General features: G+C 40.5%; 1 protein-coding gene across 2 annotated transcripts in view; it reads right to left on the bottom strand.

Moving 5' to 3' along the window:
- ADCY2 (adenylate cyclase 2) overlaps window positions 1–24,333 on the bottom strand; it is a 442,623-nt gene extending 418,290 nt beyond the window's left edge. Inside the window, exons 1-2 of one of the 2 annotated variants that reach the window (XM_074945057.1) lie at window positions 24,038–24,333; window positions 12,546–12,743 (exon numbers count right to left, since the gene is read on the bottom strand). In XM_074945057.1, coding sequence (XP_074801158.1) covers window positions 12,546–12,743; window positions 24,038–24,262 — 423 coding nt within the window. In that variant the 5' untranslated portion in view covers window positions 24,263–24,333. The remainder of the gene's footprint in view (window positions 1–12,545; window positions 12,744–24,037) is intronic. The other variant, XM_074945058.1, reaches the window with a different exon arrangement.
- Window positions 24,334–27,025: the final 2,692 nt, after the last annotated feature.

Consider the following 27,025-nt stretch of genomic DNA (forward strand, 5'->3'; position numbering starts at 1 on the left):
ATATGGTATGCCTAGTCAACTTGTTATGCCAGAAACATTTCTATGGCAGACAGGTAACCAAAACACTACAAATGCACACAAAAGAAAAAAAAAACCACAGATATAAGGGACAATATCATATTTATGCCTGCCTTGCTCAAGTTCTCTCTCAAATAAGCTTAATCCTTTACCATATTTCTCAGAGGCAACCATCAACAGTGAAAAACAGCAAAGTTTGCTAGAATATCCCAGATGACACTTTCATAACAAGAACTTTTGTATAAAACTTTCAACAATTCTCTGAAATCTCATAAATCAAGTAATTGACACTAATATCCGTTATTACAAAAGCCTATTAAAAGGATTATTTTCTATCTTAAAATCAACTATTAAATGCATGTGAGGCTTACAATACTTTCTGAAAACAACATATTCCATTTCTAATTATGAAATAGCTTTAGAACACTAGAGTCAAAGAGATGGACCTCCAGCAGATTAGCAGCAGCAAGTCAGACAAAACAATATTGTGTGATACTATTTGGAATGAGAGTCTCTGATTGTTTCAACCTTGGCAAAAACATTTTGAGTTAATAGATTTGATTGATAGTGTTAATTCTTTCACAGTTTACACTGGCCAAAAATGTGTTAAGGTTCTAGGCAAAAACCTTAATTGTTTTAGATTGAAGTTGTCCTCAGATAAAACCTGTGGCCTGCAATACTGATTAAGAATGATATACCATGATGAAATCCAGTGGATCCAACTGTCAGAAACACACAGATCTGTATTATGTCTATTTCAGATTCGCAATCGCAATGCACTTCTGTGGAATTATTGTAATATTCTCCTTGGCTAAATGCATACGTATCCTTCCACGGAAAATCTCACAAGGCATACAAGATGCACAATAATCCCCATAAAATGCATTGTTGGTTGAATCTTTGCATTTAAATATGCTCAGTCCTATAAAAGAAACTCCTAGAGTGCACAGAATTCACTAACGAAAAACAAAATGCTGGAAAAAATCTCAGAGGTTTCAAAAGCTTGTTTAGATAAGAAGCCAAAAGATATTTTATCATAAATTATATTAAATCTTCTCTGGTTTAGAAATATGTCTCACAAGATTTACAATAATTCTTATACCTGGATGGATCAGAAATATAGCTAGAATATCATTTCAGGATATTTCAATACTTCAGGTTCCTGATCCAGGTGAACTTTGAAAAGGTAGAAGCATTCAAAAATAAAAAAGTTAACTGCAATATTTTAAGCCTGAAAAAATGTGGTGTGGTTTTGGTTTCAATTTCAGGCAAAGGTTCATGTTGATCTTTATTTTATCTGAAATAGTTCACTCATCCCTATACTGTATATGATAATAAATGCAACCTCCTGCACTGAAGGAATTTTGCATTTTAAAGCTAATCTCTTTCATACTTCTAACTCTGCTGCCATGTTTAATGATGCTAAGGGTTTATGCGTATCTGGCCATGTAGTCAGAAAATGTTACCCACAAAACACTCAAAGAAAATATTTTTTTCAAATAATCAGCAACATTAATCGATTTTAGAGAAGGTATGGGGGAAATTATGCACCCTGAAAACTTCATTTAGGGCTAGAGTCTACCCTCAAATGCATGAAAAGCATCTAAAAAAATTATAAATGGTGTGACACAGCAAAGTAAACCCAGCATGTTAGCTGAAAATTAGTATTGTTTCCAAGGTCTGAATTTCAGAACACATTGAAAGAATACTGTAGTTTAGGTTTAGTTAAAAAAAAAAAAGCATTTATGCTCAAATATCCAGAAGAGGTTACTCTCTAAAATTGTGGGAATCAGAAGTATCAAACCTTACCTGAAATAATTTATGCACCATAATTGAGCATACATGAAGAGCCAACTAGAAAACATCTGGTGCCTGGGCTGTGCACCCATAATTTCATTAAACTGAGATGAATACCAAAAATCCAGAAATTATGGAATTCATTAGATGAATGCTGTCTGAATTTCTTCTTTCTCAAGATTCACATTTTACCTTCTACTTAAACAGCACTTTTCACCCCAGGATTTCAGTGCGCAATGAATGGTTTGTACACATTTAACATATCCAAGCACACTGACATACCTCCTGTACAAAAGACTGACAGCTTTTAAATACGTCACAAGACTATGTAAAAAGGTGACTGTTGTCTAATAACTAAACTGTCAGTGAAATGAGAGGAAAATCACGCAATTTTCTTCCCATATTACATGTAATTCTGCCTTTGGGTGGGGCACTTACTCCTCCGTCATCAGGTGCAACAGGTGCTACTGCCTCAAGTTACCTTCACTGGTTGGACAGTTTGTATCTCACTGTTTGGTTAGTTTAGCCAAATCAGAAAGTCCACATTTTCCAGGATAATGAAAAGTCCAAATAGAACAAAAACAGTACTTCACCCTCACCATCCCAGTCCTCTCCACAGCCCATGTATCCTTGTCCCCTTGATTGCAGGCTCCTAGTCACATGAATCATAGGACTGGAAGGGATCTCAAGAGGTCATCTAGTCCAGTCCCCTGAACTCAAGGCAGGACTAAGTATTATCTAGACCATCCCTGACAGGTGTTTGTCTAACCTGCTCTTAAAAATCTCCAGTGATGGAGATTCCACAACCTTCCTAGGCAATTTATTCCAGTGCTTAACCACCCTGACAGTTAAGAATTTTTTCCTGATGCCCAAACTAAACCTCCCTTGCTGCAATTTAAGCCCATTGCTTCTTGTCCTATTCTCAGTGGTTAAGAAGAACAATTTTTCTCTCTCCCCCTTGTAACAACCTTTTATGTATTTGAAAACTGTTATGCCCCACCTCAGTCTTCTCTTTTCCAGACTAAACAAACCCAATTTTTTCAATCTTCCCTCATAGGTCATGTGTGTTCTAGACCTTTAATCATTTTTGTTGCTCTTCTCTGGACTTTCTCCAATTTGTCCACGTTTCCTGAAATGTGGCGCCCAGAACTGGACACAATACTCCAATTGAGGCCTAATCAGTGCAAGTAGAGCGGAAGAATTACTTGTCATGTCTTGCTTACAATATGCCTGCTAATACATCCCAGAATGATGTTCACTTTTTTTGCAACAGTGTTACACTGTTGACTCATATTTAGCTTGTGATCCACTATGACCCCCAGATCCCTTTCCGCAGTCCTCCTTCCTAGGCAATCATTCCCCATTTTGTATGTGTGGAACCGATTGTTCCTTCCTAAGTGGAATACTTTGCATTTTTCCTTATTGAATTTCATCCTATTTACTTCAGACCATGTCTCCAGTTTGTCCATATCATTTTGAATTATAATCCTATCCTCCAAAGCACCTGCAACCCCTCCCAGCTTGGTGTCATCCGCAAACTTTATAAGTGTACTCTCTATGACATTATCTTAATCACTGGTGAGAAGAAATTTATTCATAACCAAGTCCTTCATCCCTCGGCTACATGTATATCAACACACCATCTCAAAGTGGAACTATGAAGAATGAGGACCCCATGCCAGTGTTCTTCTAAAGATTCCAGCCCTCTCCGCAGTGAGCCCCACCATGGATTTTTGGTAAAATCCTGGTCAATGGAGAGCCCTATCAGCAGGTGCATGCTCTTTCCACGTCTCTTTCTACATAGGGAAATGGCTGATCCTTCTAGTTTTGTTTCTCACCTCCTGAGCATACCTTGCTAACTACCCTACAGTTCCCATCTGAGCCTCCAAGAACTACAACCACCAGAATGCCTACGTCCTGTGACCAGTCCTCATAGAACCAGTACTCTTTTACTCTGCCCTTCTATCCAGATGTGATGATATACAACATGCCAGCCACAATGATTCTCTTTTCCTATGCAATATAGCTCATCGGTCATATTTAGCAAGACATGTTGCTAACATGTGGACACCAACCCCTGGCTTCTCCTACAGAGGCAGCCTGTAATTATGCCTTCCTCACCCCACTTCAAGTTATGGCAGTTGGGTTGCTAGAGGCTGGTAACAAGGTGTTGACATAAATGCAGGTCCACAGCTGGAGGACTTAAGAATGTAACAACATAAGAATTGCCATACTGGGTCAGACCAGTAGTCCATCCATTCTGACAGTGGGCAGTGCCAGATGCTTCAGAGGGAATGAGCAGAACCGGGCAATTTATCGAGTGATTCATCCCGTCATCCAGTCCAGCTTCTAGAAGTCAGAGGTTTAGGGAGACCCAGAGCATGGGGCTGCGTCCCTGATCATCTTGACTAATAGCCATTGATGGACCTATCCTCCATGAACGTATCTAATTCTTTTTTGAACCTGGTTATACTTTTGGCCTTCACAATATCCCCTGGCAACAAGTTCCACAGGTTGACTGTCCATTGTGTGAAGAAGTACTTGCTTATGTTTGTTTTAAACCTGCTGCCTATTAATTTCATTGGGTGACCACTGTTTTTTGTGTTTTGTGAGAGGGTAAATAACACTTCCTTATTCACTTTCTCTACAACATTCATGATTTTGTACACGACTGCCATATCCCTCTTCAGTCATCTCTTTTCTAAGATTACCAGTCCCAGTCTTTTTAATCTCTCCTCATATGGAAGCTAATCCAAACCCTTAATCATTTTTGTTGCTCTTCTCTGTACCTTTTCCAATTCTAATATATATTTTTTGAGACGGGGTGACCAGAACTGCATGCACTATTTAATATGTATGTATATTATACATTTGTATCGCGACATTATGATATTTTCTGTCTTATTATCTATCCCTTTCTTAATGGTTCCTACATTGCTAGCTTTTTTGACTGCTGCTACATACTGAGATGTTTTCAGAGAATTATTCAAGATTACTTTAAGATCTTTTTCTTGAGTGGTAACAGCTAATTTAGATGCCATCATTTTGTATGTATAGTTGGGATTATGTTTTCCAATGTGCATTACTTTGCATTTATCAACACTGAATTCCATCTGCCATTTTGTTGCCCAATCACCCCATTTTGTAAGGATCCCTTTGTAACTCTTCACAGTCAACTTTGGACTTACCTTGAATAACTTTGTATCATCTGCACACTTTGCCAACTCAATATTTACCCCTTTTTCCAGATCATTTATGAATATGTTGAGTAGTACTGGTCTCGGTACAGATCCTTGGGAGACCTTGCTATTTACCTCTCTCCACTGTGAAAACTGGCATTTATTCCCTACCTTTTGTCTCCTATCTTTTAACTAGTTACTGATCCATGAGAGGACCTTCTCTGTTATCCCATGACTGCCTATTTTGCTTAAGAGACTTGGTGAGGGACCTTGTCAAAGGCTTTCTGTAAGGTCATGTATACTACATCCACTGGATCACCCTTGTCCACATGTTTGTTAACCTCTTCACAGAATTCTAATAGATTAGAGACATGATTTCCCTTTACAAAAGCCCCAACATATCATGTTCATCTATGTGTCTCATAATTCTGTTCCTTACTATAGTTTCAACCAATTTGCTTGGTGCTGAAGTTAGGTTTACCAGCCTGTAATTGAAAGGATAGCCTCTGGAGCCTTTTTTAAAAATAGGCATTACATTACCTAGAAGATAATAAGGTGATAAATAGCAGTCATCATGGATTTGTCAAGAAAAAATTGTGTCAAACCAACCTAACAGCTTTCTTTGACAGGGTAACAAGCTTGTGGATGGGGGGAAGCAGTAGATGTGGTATATCCTGACTTTAATAAGGCTTTTGACACTGTCTCACATGACCATCTAATAAACAAACTAGGGAAATACAACCTAGATGGAGATACTATAAGGTGAGTGCATAACTATTCGGAAAACATTTCCCAGAGAGTAGTTATCAGTAGGGCCCTACCAAATTCACGGCCATGAAAAACATGTCACGGACCATGAAATCTGGTCTCCCCACTGTGAAATCTGGTCTCTTGTGTACTTTTACCCTATACTATACAGATTTTACTGGAGAGACCAGCATTTCTCAAATTGGGGGTCCTGACCAAAAGAGAGGTGCAGGGGGGTTGCGAGTTATTTTAGGGAGGTCAGAGTATTGCCACCCTTATTTCTGCACTGCCTTCAGAGCTGGGCATCTGGAAAATGGTGGCTGTTGGCCAGGCACCCAGATTTGAAGGTAGTGCCCCACTAGCAGCAGTGCAGAAGTAAGGGTGGCAATACCATGTATCAGAGGGGTAGCCGTGTTACTCTGGATCTGTAAAAGTGGCAAAGAGTCTTGTGGCACCTTACAGACTAACAGACATATTGGAGTATAAGCTTCCGTGGGTGAATACCCACTTTGTTGGATGCATGTTCCATACCATGCCATCCTTACTTCTGCGCTGCTGCTGGTGGCGGCTCTGCCTTCAGAACTGGGCTCCTGACCAGCAGCTGCTACTTTCCGGCTGCCCAGCTCTGAAGACAGCGCCTCTGCCAGCAGCAGTGCAGAAGTAAGGGTAGCAGTACCGCAAACCACCCCTCAATAACCTTGCAAACCCTGCCACCCCTTCCCACACACACACACACACACAACTCCTTTTTGGGTCAGGACCCCTACAATTGTGACACTGTGAAATTTCAGATTTAAATAAATGAAATCATGAAATTTACAATTTTTAAAATCCTATTACCGTGAAATTGACCAAAATGGACTGTGAATTTGATAGGACCCTAGCTATCAGTGATTCACAGTCAAGCTGCAGGTCATATGGAGTGGAATCCTGCAAGGATCAATCATGGGTCCATTTCCGTTCAATATCTTCATAAATGATTTAGATAATGGCATAGAGAGTACACTTATAAAGTTTGTGGATGATACCAAACTGGGAGGGGCTGCAAGAGCTTTGGAGGATCAGATTAAAATTCAAAATGATCTGGACAAACTGGAGAAATGGTCTGAAGTAAACAGGATAAAATTCAATAAGGACAAATGCAAAGTACTCCGACTAGGAAGGAATAATCAATTGTACACATACATAATGGGAAATCACTGCCTAGGAAAGAGTACTGCAGAGAGGGATCTGGGGGTCATAGTGGATCACAAGCTAAATATGAGTCAACATTGTAACGCTGTTGTAAAAAAACCTAAACATCGTTCTGGGATGTACTAGCAGAAGTGTTGTAAGCAAGATATGAAAAGTAATTCTTCCACTCTACTCCGTACCGATAAGGCCTCAACTGTAGAAATGTGTCCAGGTCTGGGTGCCAAATTGGAGAAAGTCCAGAGAAGAGCAACAAAAATGATTAAAGATCTAGAAAACATTACCTATGAGGAAAGACTGAAAAAATGGGGTTTGTTTAGTTTAGAGAAGAGAAGACTGAGGGGGCACATGATAACAGTTTTCAAGTACATAAGAGGTTGTTACAAGGAGAAGGGCAAAAATTGTTCTCATTAGCTTCTGAGAATATGACAAGAAGCAATGGGCTTAAATTGCAGAAGGGAGGTTTAGGTTGGACATTAGGAAAAACTTCTTAATTGTCAGGGTATTTAAGCACTGGGACCAACTGCTTAGGGAGATTGTGGAATCTCTGTCACTGGAGGTTTTTTAAGAATAGGTTAGACAAACACCTGTCAGGAAAGGTCTAGTTATTACACAGTCCTGCCTTGAATGCAGGGGACTGGACACGATGACCTCTCAATATCCCTCCCACTTCTATGATTCTATGATTAGCTATCCCACAGTCATCTGGTACACAGGCTGATTTAGGTGATAGGTTACATACCACAGTTAGCAATTCTGAAATTTTATATTTGAGTTCCTTTAGAACTCTTGGATGAAAGCCATCTGGTCCTGGTGATTTATTACTGTATAATGTATCCATTTGTTTCAAAACCTCCTCTACTGACACCTCAAGCTGGGACAGTTTCTCAGGTGTGGGAATCTCCCTCAGATACTCTGCTGTGAAAATCAATGCAAAGAATTCATTTAGCTTCTCCTCAAGGGCCTTATCTTCCTTGAGTGCTCCTTTATTGCCTCAATAGTCCAGTAGTCCCACTGATCATTTGGCAGACTTCCCACTTCTGATGTACTTAAAAATATTTGACAGGTTTCAGAGTAGCAGCCATGTTAGTCTGTATCCGCAAAAAGAAAAGGAGTACTTGTGGCACCTTAGAGACTAACAAATTTATTTGAGCATAAGCTTTCGTGAGCTACAGCTCACTTCATCGGATGCATTCAGTGGAAAATACAGTGGGGAGATTTATATACATAGAGAACATGAAACAATGGGTGTTACTATATACACTGTAATGAGAGTGATCAGGTAAGGTGAGCTATTACCAGCAGGAGAGCGGGGCGGGGGGGAACCTTTTGTAGTGATAATCAAGGTGGGCCATTTCCAGCAGTTGACAAGAACATCTGAGGAACGGCGGGGGGAGGGGAATAATCATGGGGAAATAGGATAGGCAAAGGCAGCATGTCCTAACCTCCTTGCCAGTGATGAGTGGCCATAACAGACTGCAGTCTGCCCCAGGGAAAGGGGGCTAGATGATGACTGGAAGTAGCCACTGAGGCAAGGGCACCGGGGTCTGGGAGGGACATGGGGCCAACGGCAGGTAAGATATCGGCCTGCAGAGGGTGCTCTGTAAACTGCAAAAAGAGCTAATTCCAAGAAGACCAGCAGGAGGTGCTGAACCGGTGAATCTTTGCCTCGCTACAGGAAGTTAAAATGACTGCTGCAGATAGTAAGGTGACCTTACCTACTCAAATGAAAAACTGCAATTTTTTAAGGGTAGCCCCTGTATTCTTTTTCCTATCTTCTGCAATAACTGCAATGTGTGAGTTGTTTAGAGGAGCAGTATGAAATAATGAATGTTTGAGTAATCCAGCCTAGAGATCACAAAGGTATGGACTCTCCGTTATCTAGAAGAGACTTCTTCTCACTCCAACCAATTCATACCTTCCTTTTTATAACAGAAAGCTTTTGCCTGGGCCTATAGTGCCAATCAGTTAATAACACAGTGAACAGTAAATTTATTTGTTCTACTACAAGTCCTTTGACAGCGAATCCCTGAATCCTAATTCTCACTTACAGAGAGGAAGGCCGCAGACCTACAATTAATTACATAAATGCTCAATTTTAAGCACAAGTCAACAGTTTCAAAGGGACTGCTCATGTGTTTAAAGTTTAGCATGTGCCTAAGTGTTTGCAAGATCAGGGCCTAAGTAATAAGGCAGAGTGCTTTTTGAAGTTACTGTTTATCTTAAAGGATTAGAAGCCACCATATATATCACTAAAATGTTAAAGATTCTACCAAACTTTCAGTCTACAAAAATTTGCAAAAGGAAAACTTAATATACATGATAAAATCCCTGTTACAATTCAGCGGGGGAGCCAGAGGTTGGTCCTGGCAGAAGTCACCAGAGTTGGAGACCTCCTGGACTACGACCAGGGAGACTGGCTGGATCCCCTGACGCTCACTCAGCACATGGGGCTCTCCAGACCTCATACTCCCCGGCGTGTACTTCAGGAGGTGAGGGCCACCTTGCTGCCCACTGCTCGGGTTTACCTGGACCGGGTCCTGAGAGAGGGCACGCCCCGCCCACCCTCCACCCCAGGCCCTCCGGACCTTTTCATCGGGCCCCTGCCCCGTGGACCCAACCGACGCCCCCCCCCCCGCCTCTTCACCATGAGCTGGCTACACGAGCTGCACCCGGTCCATTTCCAGACTGCCCCAAGGAAACATCTATACACGCTCGTGCTCCACACCCTTCACATCCTCACCCTCGCGCCCCGCCCCGACACGAAGTGACGGGACCTCCTGCCACCTTTAGAGGGTGAGAGGCCCTGGTGGGCTGGCCTATATTCCACCCTGGTCCCAAGGCCCGCCGGGGATATTAGTTGGCGGCTCCTTCACGGGGCCGTGAGCACGGGCGTGTACTTGGCGTGGTTTACCCTACTCCCAGACACCTGCCCCTTTTGCGGTGTGAGGGAAACCCTGGCGCACATATACCTGGAGTACGCCAGGCTGCAGCCCCTATTCCGGCTCCTCACGAATATTTTGTTAAGATTTTGGTTGCACTTTTCCCCTCACCTCCTTATCTATGTACTCCCCGTCCATGGCCCCGCTAAGTCACGGGACCTCCTGGTCAACCTCCTCCTGGCCCTGGCTAAAGTGGCCATCTATAAAACCAGGGTGAGGAGGTTGGCCGATGGAGTCTCCTGTGACTGTGGGGCCTAATTCCGATCCTCTGTCCATTCACGCCTCCGGGCTGAGTTCCTCTGGGCGGCGACCACTGACTCCTTGACGCCTTCAAGGAGCAGTGGGGGCTGTCCGGGGTTCTCTGCTTGGTGTCCCCATCTGGTTCCCTTCGTTTGACCCTTTGACTGCACTCCTGTCCCTGTTGTTTATTAGTTGTCCCCCATAATTATTTGGTTTTCCAGGTCCTGTGGACCCCCCTTTTTAGCAGTGGGCGGATGGCACTTCCTGGATCCCAATAAGACAATTCAATGGGGGGGAAAGCAAGAAAATAAAAGTTGTGAACTATAACTCTATAATACGGTGGATTATTAATAAGTATCAGAAATATGACAAATAAATCACAGTAGATTTACCAATTTAGGTATCAGTTCTGTGCCAACTGAATTTAATGGGCATTTTGACAGGGGTAGGTCATGCAATCCTGCAGTGATATTCATGGGAATGACACTGGCACGGGACAAGGCAGAAGACTCCATCAGATTTACTTCATGTTGCTCAAATCCTCCCCTCTGTGAGGAAGTACTGGGGTGCTGCAAAGAAAACAGGAGGTGCAGCCTCCCAAACCCATAGTTTTCTTCTAATCAGATACTGGGGTCCCACTTCCATGGAGGGGCTGCCTCTATGCATTGCTGCTGCTGCACCATGGCATAGTACTTCTGAGGCTGTGCTATAGCTGCCATTAAGGGGGTTCCTAGCAAGGCTTAATGCTCTTGAAGCAGCATTAATTCACAATCAGATTTCTGCATGGAAGTCCAGAGAGTTGGCAGCGGCTGATGTCATGGAGCTTAACTGAACCTAAAGAGCTTCAGTGAGGCGCATCAGTAAGATCCCACAGAGGCAGAAATAATGTTCCCCACGCTCATACCTCCCAGGAGAGATTTTTCTGGCCATTAGCTTCTCCAATCACAGAAGTCTAGGGGTGATATGGACCTTAGTTTTCAATCATTTATATATCACAGTTGTTTTTGTTCTCCTAGAAGCATTTTTATCTATCTAATTTATAAAGCAACATGCTGAGTCTATTATCTTCTGATTCACCTTGTTCAGTTCTTACATTAATTGAGAGACTTAATACCGCGCTCCTTAGCAAGTACCAATAGCAGAGCATATGGGGGGGGGTGTTTTTTTAGTTTGTAATATTAGATTTAATAATTATATTGGTCACGCTTTGCTCATTTTCCAAGCCTTTACTGAAAGCAGAAGAGAATTAGTTCTCTGGAATAAGTTACTTAACAGGAATTCTAATACTCATTTACTTGCTTTTTCAAGTAACTTAATCTGTCAGTTAAAGGATACAAGGATATTATTCAATACAACCGGATTCTTTTTTCCTCCTATTTGTTCCGTGCTACAGAATTTCATGTGTTGCTTAATCGTTATTGATATGAATAAACTAATTATAGATTAGGGTTCACATTCAATGACCTTCCAAAAACACCTACACTAATCAGAAGAAGCACCTCTTTTTTATGTATGATAAATAAACTTATGATGTTAGAGGTGGTGGCGTGTAAAGATGATCTGCTAAGTGGGCTTGAGGTTTTTGTTTTGGGTTTTTGGGTTTTTAATTGGGCTTGTGCCTTATCTTGCTTCTTTAAGACCTATAGAGAAGGCCTAGAAGGTCGTGGAGCAAAGTATTTTTTCCCTCCCTACTTTATTATCTTAGAAATATTGGGGGTGTCCAGAAAGTTTGGGTTTTGTGGATGATCTTTTGAAGCACTCAGAACATTTGTACTGCAAGCTCTTCAATCTTAATTTACGTATTGGAGCATGAGCTTTCATGGCTCATGCTCCAAGACGTCTGTTAGTCTATAAGGTGCCACAGGACTCTTTGCCGCTTTTACAGATCCAGACTAACACAGCTACCCCTCTGAAGCTTAATCTTAACTGAAGGGATGGGAATGTTGAATCTTTAACAAATACATCTTTTCTTCAATGGGTTGGAGTTGTAATTTATTGGAATTGAACACGTGTTAACAAAAACCAAAGTTTTGAACAGTCTGACTAAAACTCCCTTTCCCTCTCCATAACTCTGCTTTTGGTCACTTTACTCTTCTGATACCACAATTGCACTAGTTTTCCAGTCACCACAGAATATTTCATGATAGAAAAAACAGAATGTTCAATATCTAAACAAGCAGGCAAAAAGAAAAGAAATATTTCAGACCGTCTTTCTACAGTATTAAGAGCAAAAGAGGGCACAAGCTAATTTTTTTTCATGTTGCAGATAGAAATACATTTATGTAGAGTCTGAGCCTGCAAACCCTTACTTATGCAAGTATTTCACATGAGCTATCCCACTGACAGGAATGAGAATACTTGTATATGAAAGGATTCTCAGGATCTGACTCAAATATCATAAAGAAAAACAAATTAAAAAAAAAAACCTTACCTGGTCCCAGGGACACATGATACCTCCAAAACACATGAAGAGATATCCCATGGCAACAAGACACACCCACACCACCAAAGAGAAAATACGGAGCAGCTTCTTAAACACAGATTCTATGCAGACAAGGATAAATATGGCAAAGAAGATTGCTAGGGCTGTTGGAACGGTTATTAAAAATGCCACATGATCATCAATTTCCTGGAAAGAGAGAGAAGTGAAAAGGAAGTTAAAATTTAAAGAACTTGGGCTCACAACTAAAACATGTCTTTCTCACAAATATTTGATTAAACAATCATTTGTTCTAAATTGGTAGCCCATTGAGTCTGAATCTTACAAAGGCACGATGAATATACAGAACTATTTTTTTCACTTTTAATATCACATTTGGGACTATTTACATAATACAAAAACTATTAACTATACTATTGCAATGTGCACCCCATGATAAATGGAGGAAATGATTATTACAAAGTAGAATCAGGAAAATCATTGTACACACTGAAGTGGGACTTAGCCATCTAAACCATTTAGGCTTGCAATGCTGAGCGGAGCAATGCTTAAATACCTTTTTAAAATTTGGGCTTAACTCCTTATTACCTAGTCCAGAATAGCAGCAAAGAATGTGTGAGTAAAATAGGAATGTATTATTCACACTACTCTGGAGGTTTTGTTGTATTGAAAGCTATATCAATTACTTAACTAAATGTTCCATATGCATAGACTGAGCTTAGTTTCTTAAGCCATATCACTGGAAATTTAGTAGTTAATGGAATCCCAGAGCTTGGCAAAATCAGTTACATGTGGATCAGGTTTCAATCATATCCAATCTACAATGAAATTTATTTAAACTAAGCAATACTTAAAATTATTTGCAGAACCAAAAATAAGCAATCAATTGTTACTACATGACTTTATAACTTTCAAGACAAATCACTTTAACATTATACTAAAATAAAATTAATTGTTTTATACCATTGTATTAGCTCCACAGTACTTATGGTTAGAGGCACTAGCACTGTAAAGACCTGATCCTGCAATCCTTAAACACACAGCTACTCACTTATACAAGCAGTCCAGACTGCAATGGGATCAGTAGCGTGAGCAAGAGCTGTGGAGTCAGGCCCCAAGAGCTTATTTTTCAAATGCTTAAACCTTCCAGAAAATTACCCTTTAGGCTGAAATTTTTCATATTTGTTTCTCATCCCAAAGATGAATTCTTCTGGATAATATGAAAAATTCCATTTGGCTGATTTTGAGATGTGCAAGTATGATTGTTGTTGTTGAATTTTGTTGATTTTTTTTCTGCTCTGATAACTTAAAACTGGCTTTGTTTTTAAACTTTAGAACTTGGCATGTCATATAATAGCTCTCAATGGGATGTGCACATTTTCTTTTGTTTGATCAAAAATTGTCTGACTAACAATGAAGTTAGATAAGATTGAAAATATATTCTGCAGGTGCAGTACATCCTCCTTCCCTTCCTTCCCCTTAATGATTCAACAAAACACTGAATACCTGCAGAGATCCTTAGCATGTTCACAAAGTCTCTGGCAAGTCCTTCCCTTCCCCCTCTACCCAAAATCATCTTTTTTATTTATAGTATGTGATCATCATTGCATATATCATTCACATTTCTAACACTCAGATGCTTTGCAACTCTTAGTGTACAGTACCCTGGAAACCATCAGGGTAGCAAAGAAAGAGGACCCCACACTTTCTGGAGCCCAACGTATTCCTTTTTAAAACACTGGGATGGTTTATGACACTTATCTTACCCACCTTTAAAGTTAGCATGTTCAAAATATACACTTATTTGACTGTGACTACAGACATGTAATTGTAGCAGCAGCTTTTTGTTTCTACTTTTCCTTTCTGCTTTTTGAAATGACCCATGTTCCTGTGCCCATTAAAGTCAATAGCAAAACTCTGACTTCAGTGGGATGAGAAGTGGGATTGTAATGTGCAGAAACTAACTTTTTTCCTGTTTTTATTTTTACCTTTTAATTTAAAAAGGTATCTCAAAAATAGTGAATTCAACATTAACAATTAGAACTTAAACAGAACTAATATCGGTAAATTTCAAGTTATGGTTCTTATATCCCACCATGAAACCTTGGCACATTGCACATACACTTTTATGCATATGTTTACCTTTAAGTACCTGAGTAGTGTTTTGGAAGACAGAGAAGACTGCTGCTTAAAGTTAAGCATGTGTATACATGTTTGCAGCAGTAGGGTCAAATATAAACACAAATGTAATCACACATGCCGTAATCACAATGCCGAAATATTACATACAGGTAATGTAGTAGAGTTACAATTGCTGAACTCTATCTTTGAATCTCCTGAGTTTTGTGCATCTGCATTCCTGATCTTAATGATGTATTGTGACAGGGTCAGGCCAGATGGCTACAGGAGAGTGACAGAAGGCAGATATATTAGCCCCAGGTTAAATAGGTCCCCTTTCCCTGGGTAAGATAACAGGGAAGGTTCCAGAACAATCAGGAACCTTCTGGAGACAATTAAGACAGACAGGCTGATTAGAACACCTGCAGCCACTCAAGAAGCTGCTAGAATCAATTAAGGGCACCTGGGTGTAAAAAGGAGCTCACTTCAGTTTGTGGTGTGTGTGTGTGTGTGTGTGTGTGTGTGAGGAGCTGGGAGCAAGAGGCGTTAGGAGCTGAGACTGAGAATGCCTACTGTTGGAGGACTGAGGAGTACAAGCATTATCAGGAGGAGGAAGGTCCTATGGTGAGGATAAAGAAGGTGTTGGGAGGAGGCCATGAGGAAGTAGCCCAGGGAGTTGTAGCTGTCACACAGCTGTTCCAGGAGGCACTCTAGACAGCTACATTCCACAGGGCCCTGGGCTGGAACCCGGAGTAGAGGGCAGGCCCAGGTTCCCCCCAAACCCCCAACTCCTGGTCAGACACAGGAGAAGTTGACCTGGACTGTGGGTTCACGAAAACGGCCAAACTAAGGGCTGCTGTGAATCTCCGAGGCGAGCAAATCTGCCATTAAGCGCAAGACCCACCAAGGTAGAGGAGGAACTTTGTCACAACTACTATACCTCACTCCATTTATTTTTTACTGTCTTAACCAAAGGAAGGTTAGACAAAGCCATACAAAAAGGAATTTCAGCTGAGTTTTTTCACTTCTGCACTTCTACTCTGGGATTGCACGGATCTGAGCCCAGAACACTGTTATATTCTAAAGGGTCTAGTTTCCCTAGATTACTACATGTTAACATTAAGTTGCATGTTTTGTGTCTCATAGAAAGTGATGTTGCTAACCTTAAAGATGAACAGACTGCTATTGAATGAAACTAACAATGAAGAGAAACAGTGACTTAAAAGATTGAGGCTACAGTTCAATGATAAGAACAATACTGAAAATACCTGTTTTCATTATTTCAGTATATTCAATCATTTGTTTATAGATTATTGGCAAACCAGGCATCCCTAGCAATTCAAAATTCCACCCATTTCCCTCTTTTCAACAGCCAATGAAAATTGATTCAATGCACTAACTATGCCTCTAGCAGACTGTGTCCAAATAGGGAGAACAAGAAGCCTTAGAACACAATGGGACAGATCCTCAGTTTATGTAAATGAAAACATAATTGATTCAAAGAAGCTACACCAATTTACACCACCTTAGGATCTGGCTCATGTTTTTAATATCCAAAACCTTTCAAATATGCTTGTGTAAGTATATGTCAGAGTCAAAGAAGTTCAAAAGAATGAAACAGCATAGAAAACACACACACACATCACTGGGTTGGGATTTTTTTCTAAAGAAACCCCTTAGGTATTTCACAACTCTACATGTAGAAATAAATGTTAACGTAGTGTCAGCCAGGGTGCAGGATTTGGCCCATAATTTTACTTTGGAATCAGCTTTTAACCATAACATTTTCTTATCGCTTCACTGGAATTACGGATGATCAGGGACATAAATTCAAAGGCTGAACATTTAAAACTGGCACAACACTGATTACAAAGTTACAAACATTAACATGATCAGTAAGCTGAAATCAGCGGACAAGTGCAAAGAGATGAAACCTTGAAAACCTGAACATCACATTTCTTTAGAAAAGGGCAAAGGAACATATTTTTGCCTTTTCTATCATTGGTCTCAGATTAAAGTACACTGAAGGTAATGGAATTAAACTGACAGCATGGTGCCTTCCAACATAATGGCTTAGCCTACAGTATATGGTTCTTCTTTGATCAGCTCTTTATCTTTCTAAACATTTTCTCCCTTGCTGTCTTTTAATTACTGAACAAATTAAATGTCTGCCACTTTCTGGACAGAATTCTGAGCTTTTATGCAATATGCCTGTTATCTCAGGAGGAAACTGAAGAATCACTCTCTGGGGTCTTTTCAAGAAGCTACAGCTTTTGTCATCCTTTACACAATTATTTCTTTGTCTAATAAATGGCATGACCTCAGGTTACATTTTAAACAACAGAACTACTGTACAACACTGAACTCTTTTATGATAAATCATACATTTTAATGAAGTGTCTCTATAAAATAATGGAAGCTTAATATTTTCAATTTTAGCAAATGTTTCCATGGGCTACTTTAATCCTTTGGCACTTTATGGTTTATTCTGTACTGCTAATGTAATTTGCCTTCAGTCTATGTGTAGCAGACTACTGCTGGGGTCTGAATCGTTTTATCAATCTTGTGCACACTCAAGCTGAACTAACTTGAATAGCTTACTATATCCGGAGCTGAATATTATGAAAAGTTTTCTAACTTTAAATGTAAAAGCAAAAGGAGAATTTTGAAATGCTTCTTCAAACAAAATAGCAAAGTACATTAGTCTTCACATACATATTGTTAAAGTGTGGCTCTATTCGGAAAAGCAACTGTAACAAAAATAGGTTTCAGAGTAGCAGCCATGTTAGTTTGTATTCGCAAAAAGAAAAGGAGTACTTGTGGCACCTTAGAGACTAACAAATTTATTTGAGCATAAGCTTTCGTGAGCTACAGCTCACTTCATCAGAAAATTTTCCATGGAATGCATCCGATGAAGAGAGCTGTAGCTCACGAAAGCTTATGCTCAAATAAATTTGTTAGTCTCTAAGGTGCCACAAGTACTCCTTTTCTTCTTGTAACAAAAATAGTACTTTAGGGCTCAAGGATTATCATCCCTCAATGATTCAATTATTCTTGTATCAAATGTGACCATTTAAAAAACTTTTTTCTAACTTCCAGCCAAGCAAGTTTAGCTTGGAATCTGGAAGCCAAACTGGGTTATTATTTCCCACCATGTATCATCATCATTACAGTAATAAAAGGGTCTTCAGGACAAATTAGTCCCTCAGTGAGACTTCTGCCACCCATGGAATGGCAAAGGTGTAAATTATTTGGAATCTAGTAAACAACTACATTCATGATGCACAAATTGGAACAGCACACTAAGCTCACTGAATCTTAGCACTCTTGGCTCTGCAGAGTTGAGAGTAGTAAAAAGCAGAAAAATATATTTTTGTCACTAAAGTGAGCTGATATAACTCTGGATACTCAGAGAAAACAGATCTACTGAATAAGATGCCCTTTCCCATATTCACTTTTCAGCATGTGATAAATTATTATTTAATATTGGATAAATTCCAAAGATAGAAGGTTTTCCAGAAAATACATGACTGCATTAAAATACCCCTATTTTTAAAATTACATAATCATTTTTATAGCATTTTGTTTTCCATCTAAAGAATAGGTCAAATTCAGCTCCAGTGCAACTCTTTTGGATTCAACAGAGACAACAGTTTTGATGCTGGAGGAATGTGGTTTGACCCTATGTTATACAAGACTCAGGGTGATTTTTGTAAACTGTTTTTATGCCTGACTCTATCACACATATATCACTATAAAGCAGAAGTAACCCCCTGGGAGTCAATGTAGTTACACCACCATTAAAATGGTGTAAGAGATCTGAATCACACCCTATGTGCTGGTGTAAGTGATACTTGCTTAATGACGGCTTTGGCAATCCCCAGACACCCAGCCTGAGCTGTTCTGACTCCAGTTATAAATCCATTCTTCCTGCTTTTTCCTTTTTCACTCTATAAATGTCACGTTTTTGGCAGCTTGCAGTATCTGGAATTCTTCTTTGATTTGCATCACTTGACTTTGTTAATGGTATATGAAAAATTAAATCTGTCAGCGCATATTAATTCACCTTTTTTGTTCTGAGGGACTGGACGGGGTTTGGGGGATTGGAAATTGAATGCAAAGTCTTTCGCTTATATGGCACCATTTGAAATCCAGCCCAGCAGGGCAGTAACCAAAAGTAGCTCCCATCTGAGAATGTTTAATTGCCTATGGGAAATGAGTTAGTGGTCTCAGTCCAACTCCTAGTAGACTGGTGTCCATATCAGAAAAGCTACCTTTACAATTGCTGCTGGGTGGCACTCACAGAAGAGAAGCCCGGGACTATATGGGCAGAAACAATTAACTATATTTTCACCCCGTGAAGTGTTTCCTCTAAAAAAGAGGTTAAGACACATTAGCAGAGAAGTGCATGAAAGCAAGTACTGTACCTATCCTTTGGTTAAATAAGATTTTCAAATAAGTTCATCTGATGTTTAATATATTTGAAATACAAATATTCAGGTACATGTAAATACATTTTTGAAGTATACTTACTGAAGCATATTGTTTCCATTTTAAGTGTTTTATACAATAACAAATTTAGTGCAAAAAAGCTACATTAATGCAACATTCTTATGCAGTTAAAATATCAGTGATGGTCACAAGAGTTAAAGTTATGGTTTTCAGAGCAACAGCACTGGGTATACACATCAAAGGTCAAATATGTGCTCTTTTATATCCATGCAGCCCAACTGAAGTCAGGACCACTGAAGTGATGAATATCCAAGTCTTGAACCATTAAATAATGTAATGATAACTCTGCAATTTGACTCCCACTTTCAAATCAGCTACTAAAAGGTAGTTTTCTCCTATAATTTTGTTCCTGATATAGAACCAAATGCCGTTCCTAATCAAGCAAAGGTCTTGCTGACTTCAGGAACTGTTTGCCTTGTTAAGGATCACAAAATTTGAGACAGAGTACATAACAAATTTAATATGAGGGAGAGGAAAATGGTGCTTATTTTTTTAATTATTTTTAATGAGAAGGGTAATAGACCCATACTATTGCTGGATAATTATTTTAAAACTTTACATTTTTCAAGAATTGGTCCAGAAACTTGAAGTCAGTATAACTAAATAACATTCAAATTATTTAACACAGAACAGTGATTACTGAATAGTGTTTCAAATGTGTCATGAGAAACTACAAATTGAAATGAAAAGTTATAGAATACAGTTATTCTTATCACAAAAAAGATTCTTAAAGTTCATCCCCTAAAGACACATTCTGCCCTCTTTTGTGCCTGTGAATCAAACTGATTTCAAATCAAAGGGATTTTTACTTCATTAAGGACTCTAGGATCAGACCCAGATTCTGCCTCTATAATAATGAAGCACCAGCATACGATTTTTTTCCCTTATTTAAAGAAAAACTAAGCCGAATGCTGGTAGCTGGAATATGAGCAAAATTCAGCCACACAACTATACACAGTGCACATGATACTCTATTGTTTAAAATAGATGTCATCAATCTAACAGGTCAGTGGATTTCACTGTTACTTCACATGGTTACTTCTACCATGTCACATGTTACTTCTACCATATTGTGGTTAATAAAGCAGCTATCCAAATATATATGCTCTTTAAATAGTAACTTTAAGGTTAAACATTTATATATAGGGAGCATCTCACTTCCAAAAGTGACCCCCCAAAATCTTCATTTAGTTATATAAGGAACAGAATGTCACAACTGTAGATATTTCAGACAGGCTCCTTCACAATTTTACATTTCAATGGCCTTCAGACCCAAAATTAACCAATTCTTTTTTATTCCTACAAATTGGGATTATAACATATATATGGACAGAATTATTCAGTGTATTGCTGGCAATAGAAAGTAGTTTTTTATACTAAAAAGGAGGGGGGGAAATGGGTTCCTCCTGCTCCATATATATGGAACACAGAAGCAACAAGAAAGTAAGTAGCTACTGAAAATAACACTGACATCTGGCACTGCTTTCTTAGTACTGGAAGGCTCTTAGGGATCTGGGAATAAGGAATTTGCTCTCCAACTTTTCAAGCAGCTGCCAAAGATGGAAGCCTGACCTGTTTCCCCAGTGTTTGATTTATTATATATTTTATGTCAAGTGCAGAGAAGCAAAAGGAGCTATGTGATAGAAGGACATTTAAAAGGCTGACACAGAGCAGGAAAGAAAATGTACAGTATCATTTAGAGCTTCTAGCTTTGACTGTTCATCCACCACTATCCCAGGAATTGTATATTTAATATGTAAGAGGTTCTAAACTTTAGTTTCAAAGGTTAAAAACACAGTATTCTTATGATATAGAACACAATCTCCAAAGAAACCATTAAAATAAAAATCTGTGTACTGCATAGTTAACAGAATTAGATTTCAAATGGCAATTTGAAATTCAAACCAGCTTCTTTAACATAATTCTGGTAAAGCTTCTATGAATTTTTCATCTTATAACTGGTATTGTGACAAAATAAATGACTAAGTGCAACATTTCCCTGTAAGGCTAGCCATATTTTGGAAATAGTTGAGAATGTATTATCAAAAAAGAACGATGAAGTCTGAGACATACATGAAATATATCAGCAATCAATTAGGCATGGCAATCTATTTTAACAAAACAAATACAAATACTAAATAAAAGCAAAAAAGGTAGTCATCTTATGACTGTCAGGCTGAAATTTTCTTAGGGAAAGCCTGAAATATAAAAATACTTAATAATTTGTGTTCTTCCCTTTACCTAACAGATGACTGATTCTAGCGTTCACTTCTCAAATCGGAAGTAAAAATAAGAAAATGAATCAAGTATGTTGTGAAATGTCAAACTGGAATTTGTTTTCACAATGCATTTAAGATTATTCTGAAAGAATTTTAACTGCATAATAAGAAACCCAAAGGTGTGACTGTTAAAGATTTTCCTTAATTTCAAAACATGGTACATAACTGTTTAGAAATAGTATTGCCTTGGATTGAAAGATGACTTCATTTCTACTCTTTTACTGTCTAACCTAATTAAATATTGTACACAAAACCACCACATACTGTATGTGCAAAATAAAGTCAGAGCTGGTAGTATTCCAGAATGGCTTTTCCAGATCAGATATGAATAACTTTATATATAATTGCCCAGACCCTTCATCTTGCTATCTGCAAAAAATGTTTATGGTCCTAAAGCTAGGGAAGGAGGATGTAAATTCTAAATCAGATATAAGAGAAACAGATTTAAACCTTCAAAAAATTCCTTGGCTGTGAATAAATCAAGGCAAGATTATTCTAAGAAGACATTTTTAGGTGGAAATCTAGGCAATGATCCAAAGAATTTTGTCCAATATCCAGTGGCTGCAGTCTCCAATGGCAAACTTTCACTCCGTCTTGAAAATGAAATCACTTCCATCTCACAACTGAAAACTTCAAAAAAGAATCCTTTTTCTATCCTCACTCACTCTTCATTGTCAACCACCAGAAAATGAAACATTAGAAAAAAATTCTAAAAGCAGGGGTTTTTTTCTCTGTGGTATGTCTGGAATTCCAACGACAGACTGAACTATAAAATTCAGAGTGTTTCTGAGGTTGTAACTCGTGGCAAGACTTTGCCAACTTATACAACTCTGTTTCCATAACTCTCAATAGTCTTTCAGTTTAGATGTGCTGTTACACCACTATTGTAAAGATTTACTTCAGAAATTGAGTTATGAAACGGAGCATGTACAGCCTGTTATAACAAGTTGTGAATTACACAGTGAATCAGAGAAATGAATGCTGGTTTTTATTTAAATTTTTTTTGTAGTGATAATGACTGTGAGGTCCTGGTGGTACTGTCTTAACCCAAGCAACCACCAGGCAGGTACTCTGCACTCTTAGCTATGCAAGCACATCTCAATGCTGGCATCCAACACAGACACCTGCTTCTCCAGTCCTGGGTCTCTTGAGCACTGATTGTTAAGCACATTTAACCGTGCAAAAATGTCTTTAACAAACTAGAATGAGATCATCAATTTAATCTGTGGTTTGAACACAGGGTTCCTGAAGTGAAACACTAGTGCACTAGCCTGCTGGACTACTAGCCACTTCTGCTGCTACTAGTTTTATGTTCCTATTGTTTTGTATCTATCCTCCATTTGACAGCTTGGGAACCTGACCTTAAAACAAACAACACCAGACTGCATTGTGCTTCTTTACCTAGTCTGAGCCCCCCAAAAACACTTTGCACCAGTTGTCAAGAGAGAAGTCTTCAGATGTTATGAATGCTGGTGTTTGCACCTAGTAGGTAAGGAAAAAAGTGCCTACAGGGTTCACCAATTGTTTAAATATGCAATATCCTTCTTGAGCTTGTAATAGAGGAGATACAAATATGTTCAACTTCATTCTCTCTTGGAGGCTAACTACAGCCAATACATTTTAATAGACCATTCAGAGAAAACATTCAAACTGAAAACCAGAAATTCCCATTATTTTATTTAAAATCTGAAAGCACTGTTGCTTAGTATACATTGTGACAACCTGAACCTTAAATGTGGAAAGACGCCATAAGGACTAGGAATTTTACTGCCCTCTACTGCTTTTCCTTTCTCTTCAATTCAAGGGCACAAATCCCCCGATTTTTGAGTGAAATCATCAACTGGTAAGATTGAGATCTGCTGTTGTGACATTTTATTTCTCAGCTCCTGGAAGCTCTGCAGTTAGCATGCAGGAAGGGTAGCCAGCACCAGAAACTTTCATTCTCCTAAAAATTAAAGGCTTCACTCTGCAGCAGAACCTCTGTCTAGAAACTGGGTCAGTCTCTGAAAACGTTGTGACTACAAAGAAGAGGAAAAAGCTCCACTGCCTTTCTTCAATGCCATAAAATGGGTTGTTTTAAAATGCTGCTGGGGACTAAAGGTTTTTGCAGATTTAAACCCTGCCACTAAATGAAGATCAGTACGGCTAATCTGCCAGTGGGAAGAAAGCAGAGCCAATGAATTAAGCGAATTAAACTCGGTGTTTTGTCGAAGCAGCTTTAGATCCATTAAATAGGAGCCCAGACTTCTGACTGCCGCTGCTCGAATTCGTTTTAAGACCACAACAAGAAGCAGCGAAGTTTGCGGCGGGGGAAGGGCTGTGGGGAGCCAAACGAGCCCCGGACCCCTGCCCACCGAGCTGCTGGACCGCAACACCCCTGGTCAACGCAACTTTCTTTAGCACCGCATCTGCCGCCTTCGCTGCACCGCCTGCCTGCTCCGCAGAGCGGAACGCGGCCACCAAGTTAGATAACAAGGACCCGCAGGGAGGCAGGGCACTGGGAGGGGAGGGGGCCTGCCGGGCAGCCGCGGGGAAGGGGAAGGAGAAGGGCAGGAGCGGGAGCAGGTCGCTTACCAGCCCCGAAGCGAAGAAGACGGCGAGCAGCGCCAGGCAGGCGCCCATCACGATGAGCAGCAGGAAGACGAGGAGCGGGTGCTGCTGGCTCATGCAGTAGTAGGACTCGTAGAGCCAGTCCCGGGAGCGGGGCTGCTCGCCGCTCACCCCGCAGCCCCCGTCGGCCGCCTGTTCTGCCCGCTCCAGCAAATAGCGGCGCCGCCTCATCATCGCTTCTTGCCACATCCGAGCGGCCCAGTGCCCCGCGCTGGTGGCCGGCGCGGCCGCTCAGCCCGGCCGAAGCAGGTTCCCCTCAGCGCCGCGGCGGCGGGCGGGCGGGCTCGGGAGCGGGGCGCAGCCCTGCGCTGGCCACCGAGAGGAGCAGCATGGTGCGCTGGCCGCCGCTTGGCTCGCAGCTCGGTGTGGCTCAGCAGCAGCAGGCACCACCCCCGGTGCACATGCCCTGCCCGGCTCCGCCTGGGCAGGGGTGGCGGAGCAGCTCCTCCTCGCGGAGGGGCGGTGCCCGCAGCAAGCGTCGTGGGGGCCCCGAGGCTGGCCGTGCGCTCCCACCCCGCTCCCACCAGCCCCGGCACAGGCAGGGGCTGCTCCTCTCCCGCCGCCCCAGCTCCAGGGCAGGGTTCCTCGCCTTCGGGCGGCGGGCTCCCCAAAGGACTAGCGCATCTGCTCTCCCGCAGCGGCTTCGCCTCCCTCCCAGTACGTTCGCCCTTCGCGGTCTGTCTGGGGGGAGCGGCTGCCCTCCCCGCCCCTCTCTGCAAAGATTGCTAGCCCGCAGTGCAAGGGGCAAAGGGGAGAGAGGAGGCTGGGGACAGTTAAAACGTCGGCTCAGGCCAGGGTTCTGTGTAGAGAGAGTTGGCGAATGTGTGAATGAGTTCAGGCTCCCACTCAGCAGTGGAGATTGTGCGTCCCCGAGGGTACCTCATTAGCATCCTTAGGAGAGAAGGCAGAACAGATTCACTTCAGTCAGCGTCGTGTTTGAATTTGTCCTTCCCGTAAAATATAACTGAGAAAGGCGGAAGAGAGCTGCGGGGAAGAGGAGATGCTGAAGGCGAAAGAGACAACGCAAGACACAGAGCCGTGTCACAGTGTTGGGCAAAGTGCAGCGTTGATCAGAAAAATCTCCCTCCCCCCCGTGTCTCCACGCCTGCAAGAAGGGAAGGAGAGTTATATCTTTTGGACTCTTCACAACCCCCCACGTTGTGACACTTTTCACAAGAATATTTTAAATTGACTAACTGCTGCACGCACTGCAAAATCTCTCAGGCTCGCTCAGCACAAGAGGGAGATACTTTAAAAATTGCCTTAAAATGATTCCTAAATAGGGGGGAGGGCAGATTTGTTTCACTGAGTTGCTTTTCTGAAGATTGACTCGTCTCTTTTAAATCATGTCTTCATTTTTATCACAATAAGAATTTAATTAGGGCAATGAAGCCACTGACATTTTATCTTTGTAATTTAACCGTCTTTCTTTTGTTGGAAGTCTTGGCTAATCCTAACAAAATAGGAAATTGAATCATAATTTTAGTTGTGCATCTCAATTAATGCTTCTATCATACACATGCTCTTCGGGAAACAGATCGCATGACTTTTAAGTCAGTTTTAAAATAGATTAAAATTAAAAATAAGAAGAGCGGACATCATGAAAAAAGCCTGTTATTAGTCTTGTATGAAAGGTACAAACATGACTAAAAAGGTACAAACATAGACCTTGAAAACTCTAAGGACTACTTGATAGACGGATTTACTATGTTTCAACATACTTACGATTGGTGTCACTGCCAGTGCCTACCATATATGCAGTACATATAAGAACATCAAGGAAAGGGAAGACATCGAGGTACTACCTTGCGTTCACCCCAATCTGAGCTCTGTCCACATGTATAAATGTGTGGATTTTTCTGAATACATTTAGACCGTCCTCTGTTTTCTTTTTCAGAAGGACGTGGAGAACAGCAGAGACAACTGTTATATAAGGTCCAACATAATACTACAGTAGAAGGCCGTGGCATACACATACAGAGTAAAAATCCGATACCTGCCTATTCATGCAATAATAATGTAAGGCACCGGAATTCAAGGTAATAAAGTTGACTTTATAAAGTAGCTACTCCCTGAGCTAAAAGTGCAGCAGCTCCAGTAGCTCCAGTTGCAGTGAACACTTTGACACATTAACTTTATTATCACACTCTAATAGCAAATGTCAGTAACACACATGCCACTTAGTCCACAGGGTGGTCTGTTGCTGATACATAATGCGCCCTAAAATATTTCTGTATAATGTATTTATTGTAGTAGTTATGTGATTCAGTTAGCATCTACAGTACAGTAGGAACTGTACTACGGATTGCAGTCCCTGCACATGTATATAGAATTACTGTCACCATCCAATATAGTTTATGTGGCTCTGATATATTTTAACATATTTGTAAGGGCTAGATCATGTCCATCTGATTGGAGGAAAGGGTAGGAGGGATGATGTTGGTTTGCATATGCTCTCCCCCAAATGATTCTGATTAATTTTAGTGGGGTTTTCACTACTTTCTACCATGGAATCATAGAATAGAATCATAGAATATCAGGGTTGGAAGGGACCTCAGGAGGTCATCTAGTCCAACCTCCTGCTCAAAGCAGGACCAATCCCCAATTAAATCATACCACATTTAATCAGAGGAGAAAATATGGCCCTGGGGTACATTCCACAAAACAATTTTACTATTATGGCAATGAGGTCATTTGTTTCTAGTCTGATCCAGAGCGATTTGAATGATTGGACCAACTAGTTCCTCATTATACTAATTTCATGCAATTTTGCAGACTTAATTGACCATCTTGTGCATATTCATTATGATGCATTCATGATCACAAGCTGTTTTTTCCACAGGACCTCTACCTCACTCAGTACAGAGGTTGGAGCTACTCTGGAGCTGAATGAGGGTTATGTAGTGAAGGAGGCTGTTGTGTGTAGGATCCCTGCTTCATATTTTGCAGAAG

This window comes from Natator depressus, chromosome 2, assembly GCF_965152275.1.
Source record: "Natator depressus isolate rNatDep1 chromosome 2, rNatDep2.hap1, whole genome shotgun sequence".
In the NCBI taxonomy this organism is placed as follows: domain Eukaryota; kingdom Metazoa; phylum Chordata; order Testudines; family Cheloniidae; genus Natator; species Natator depressus.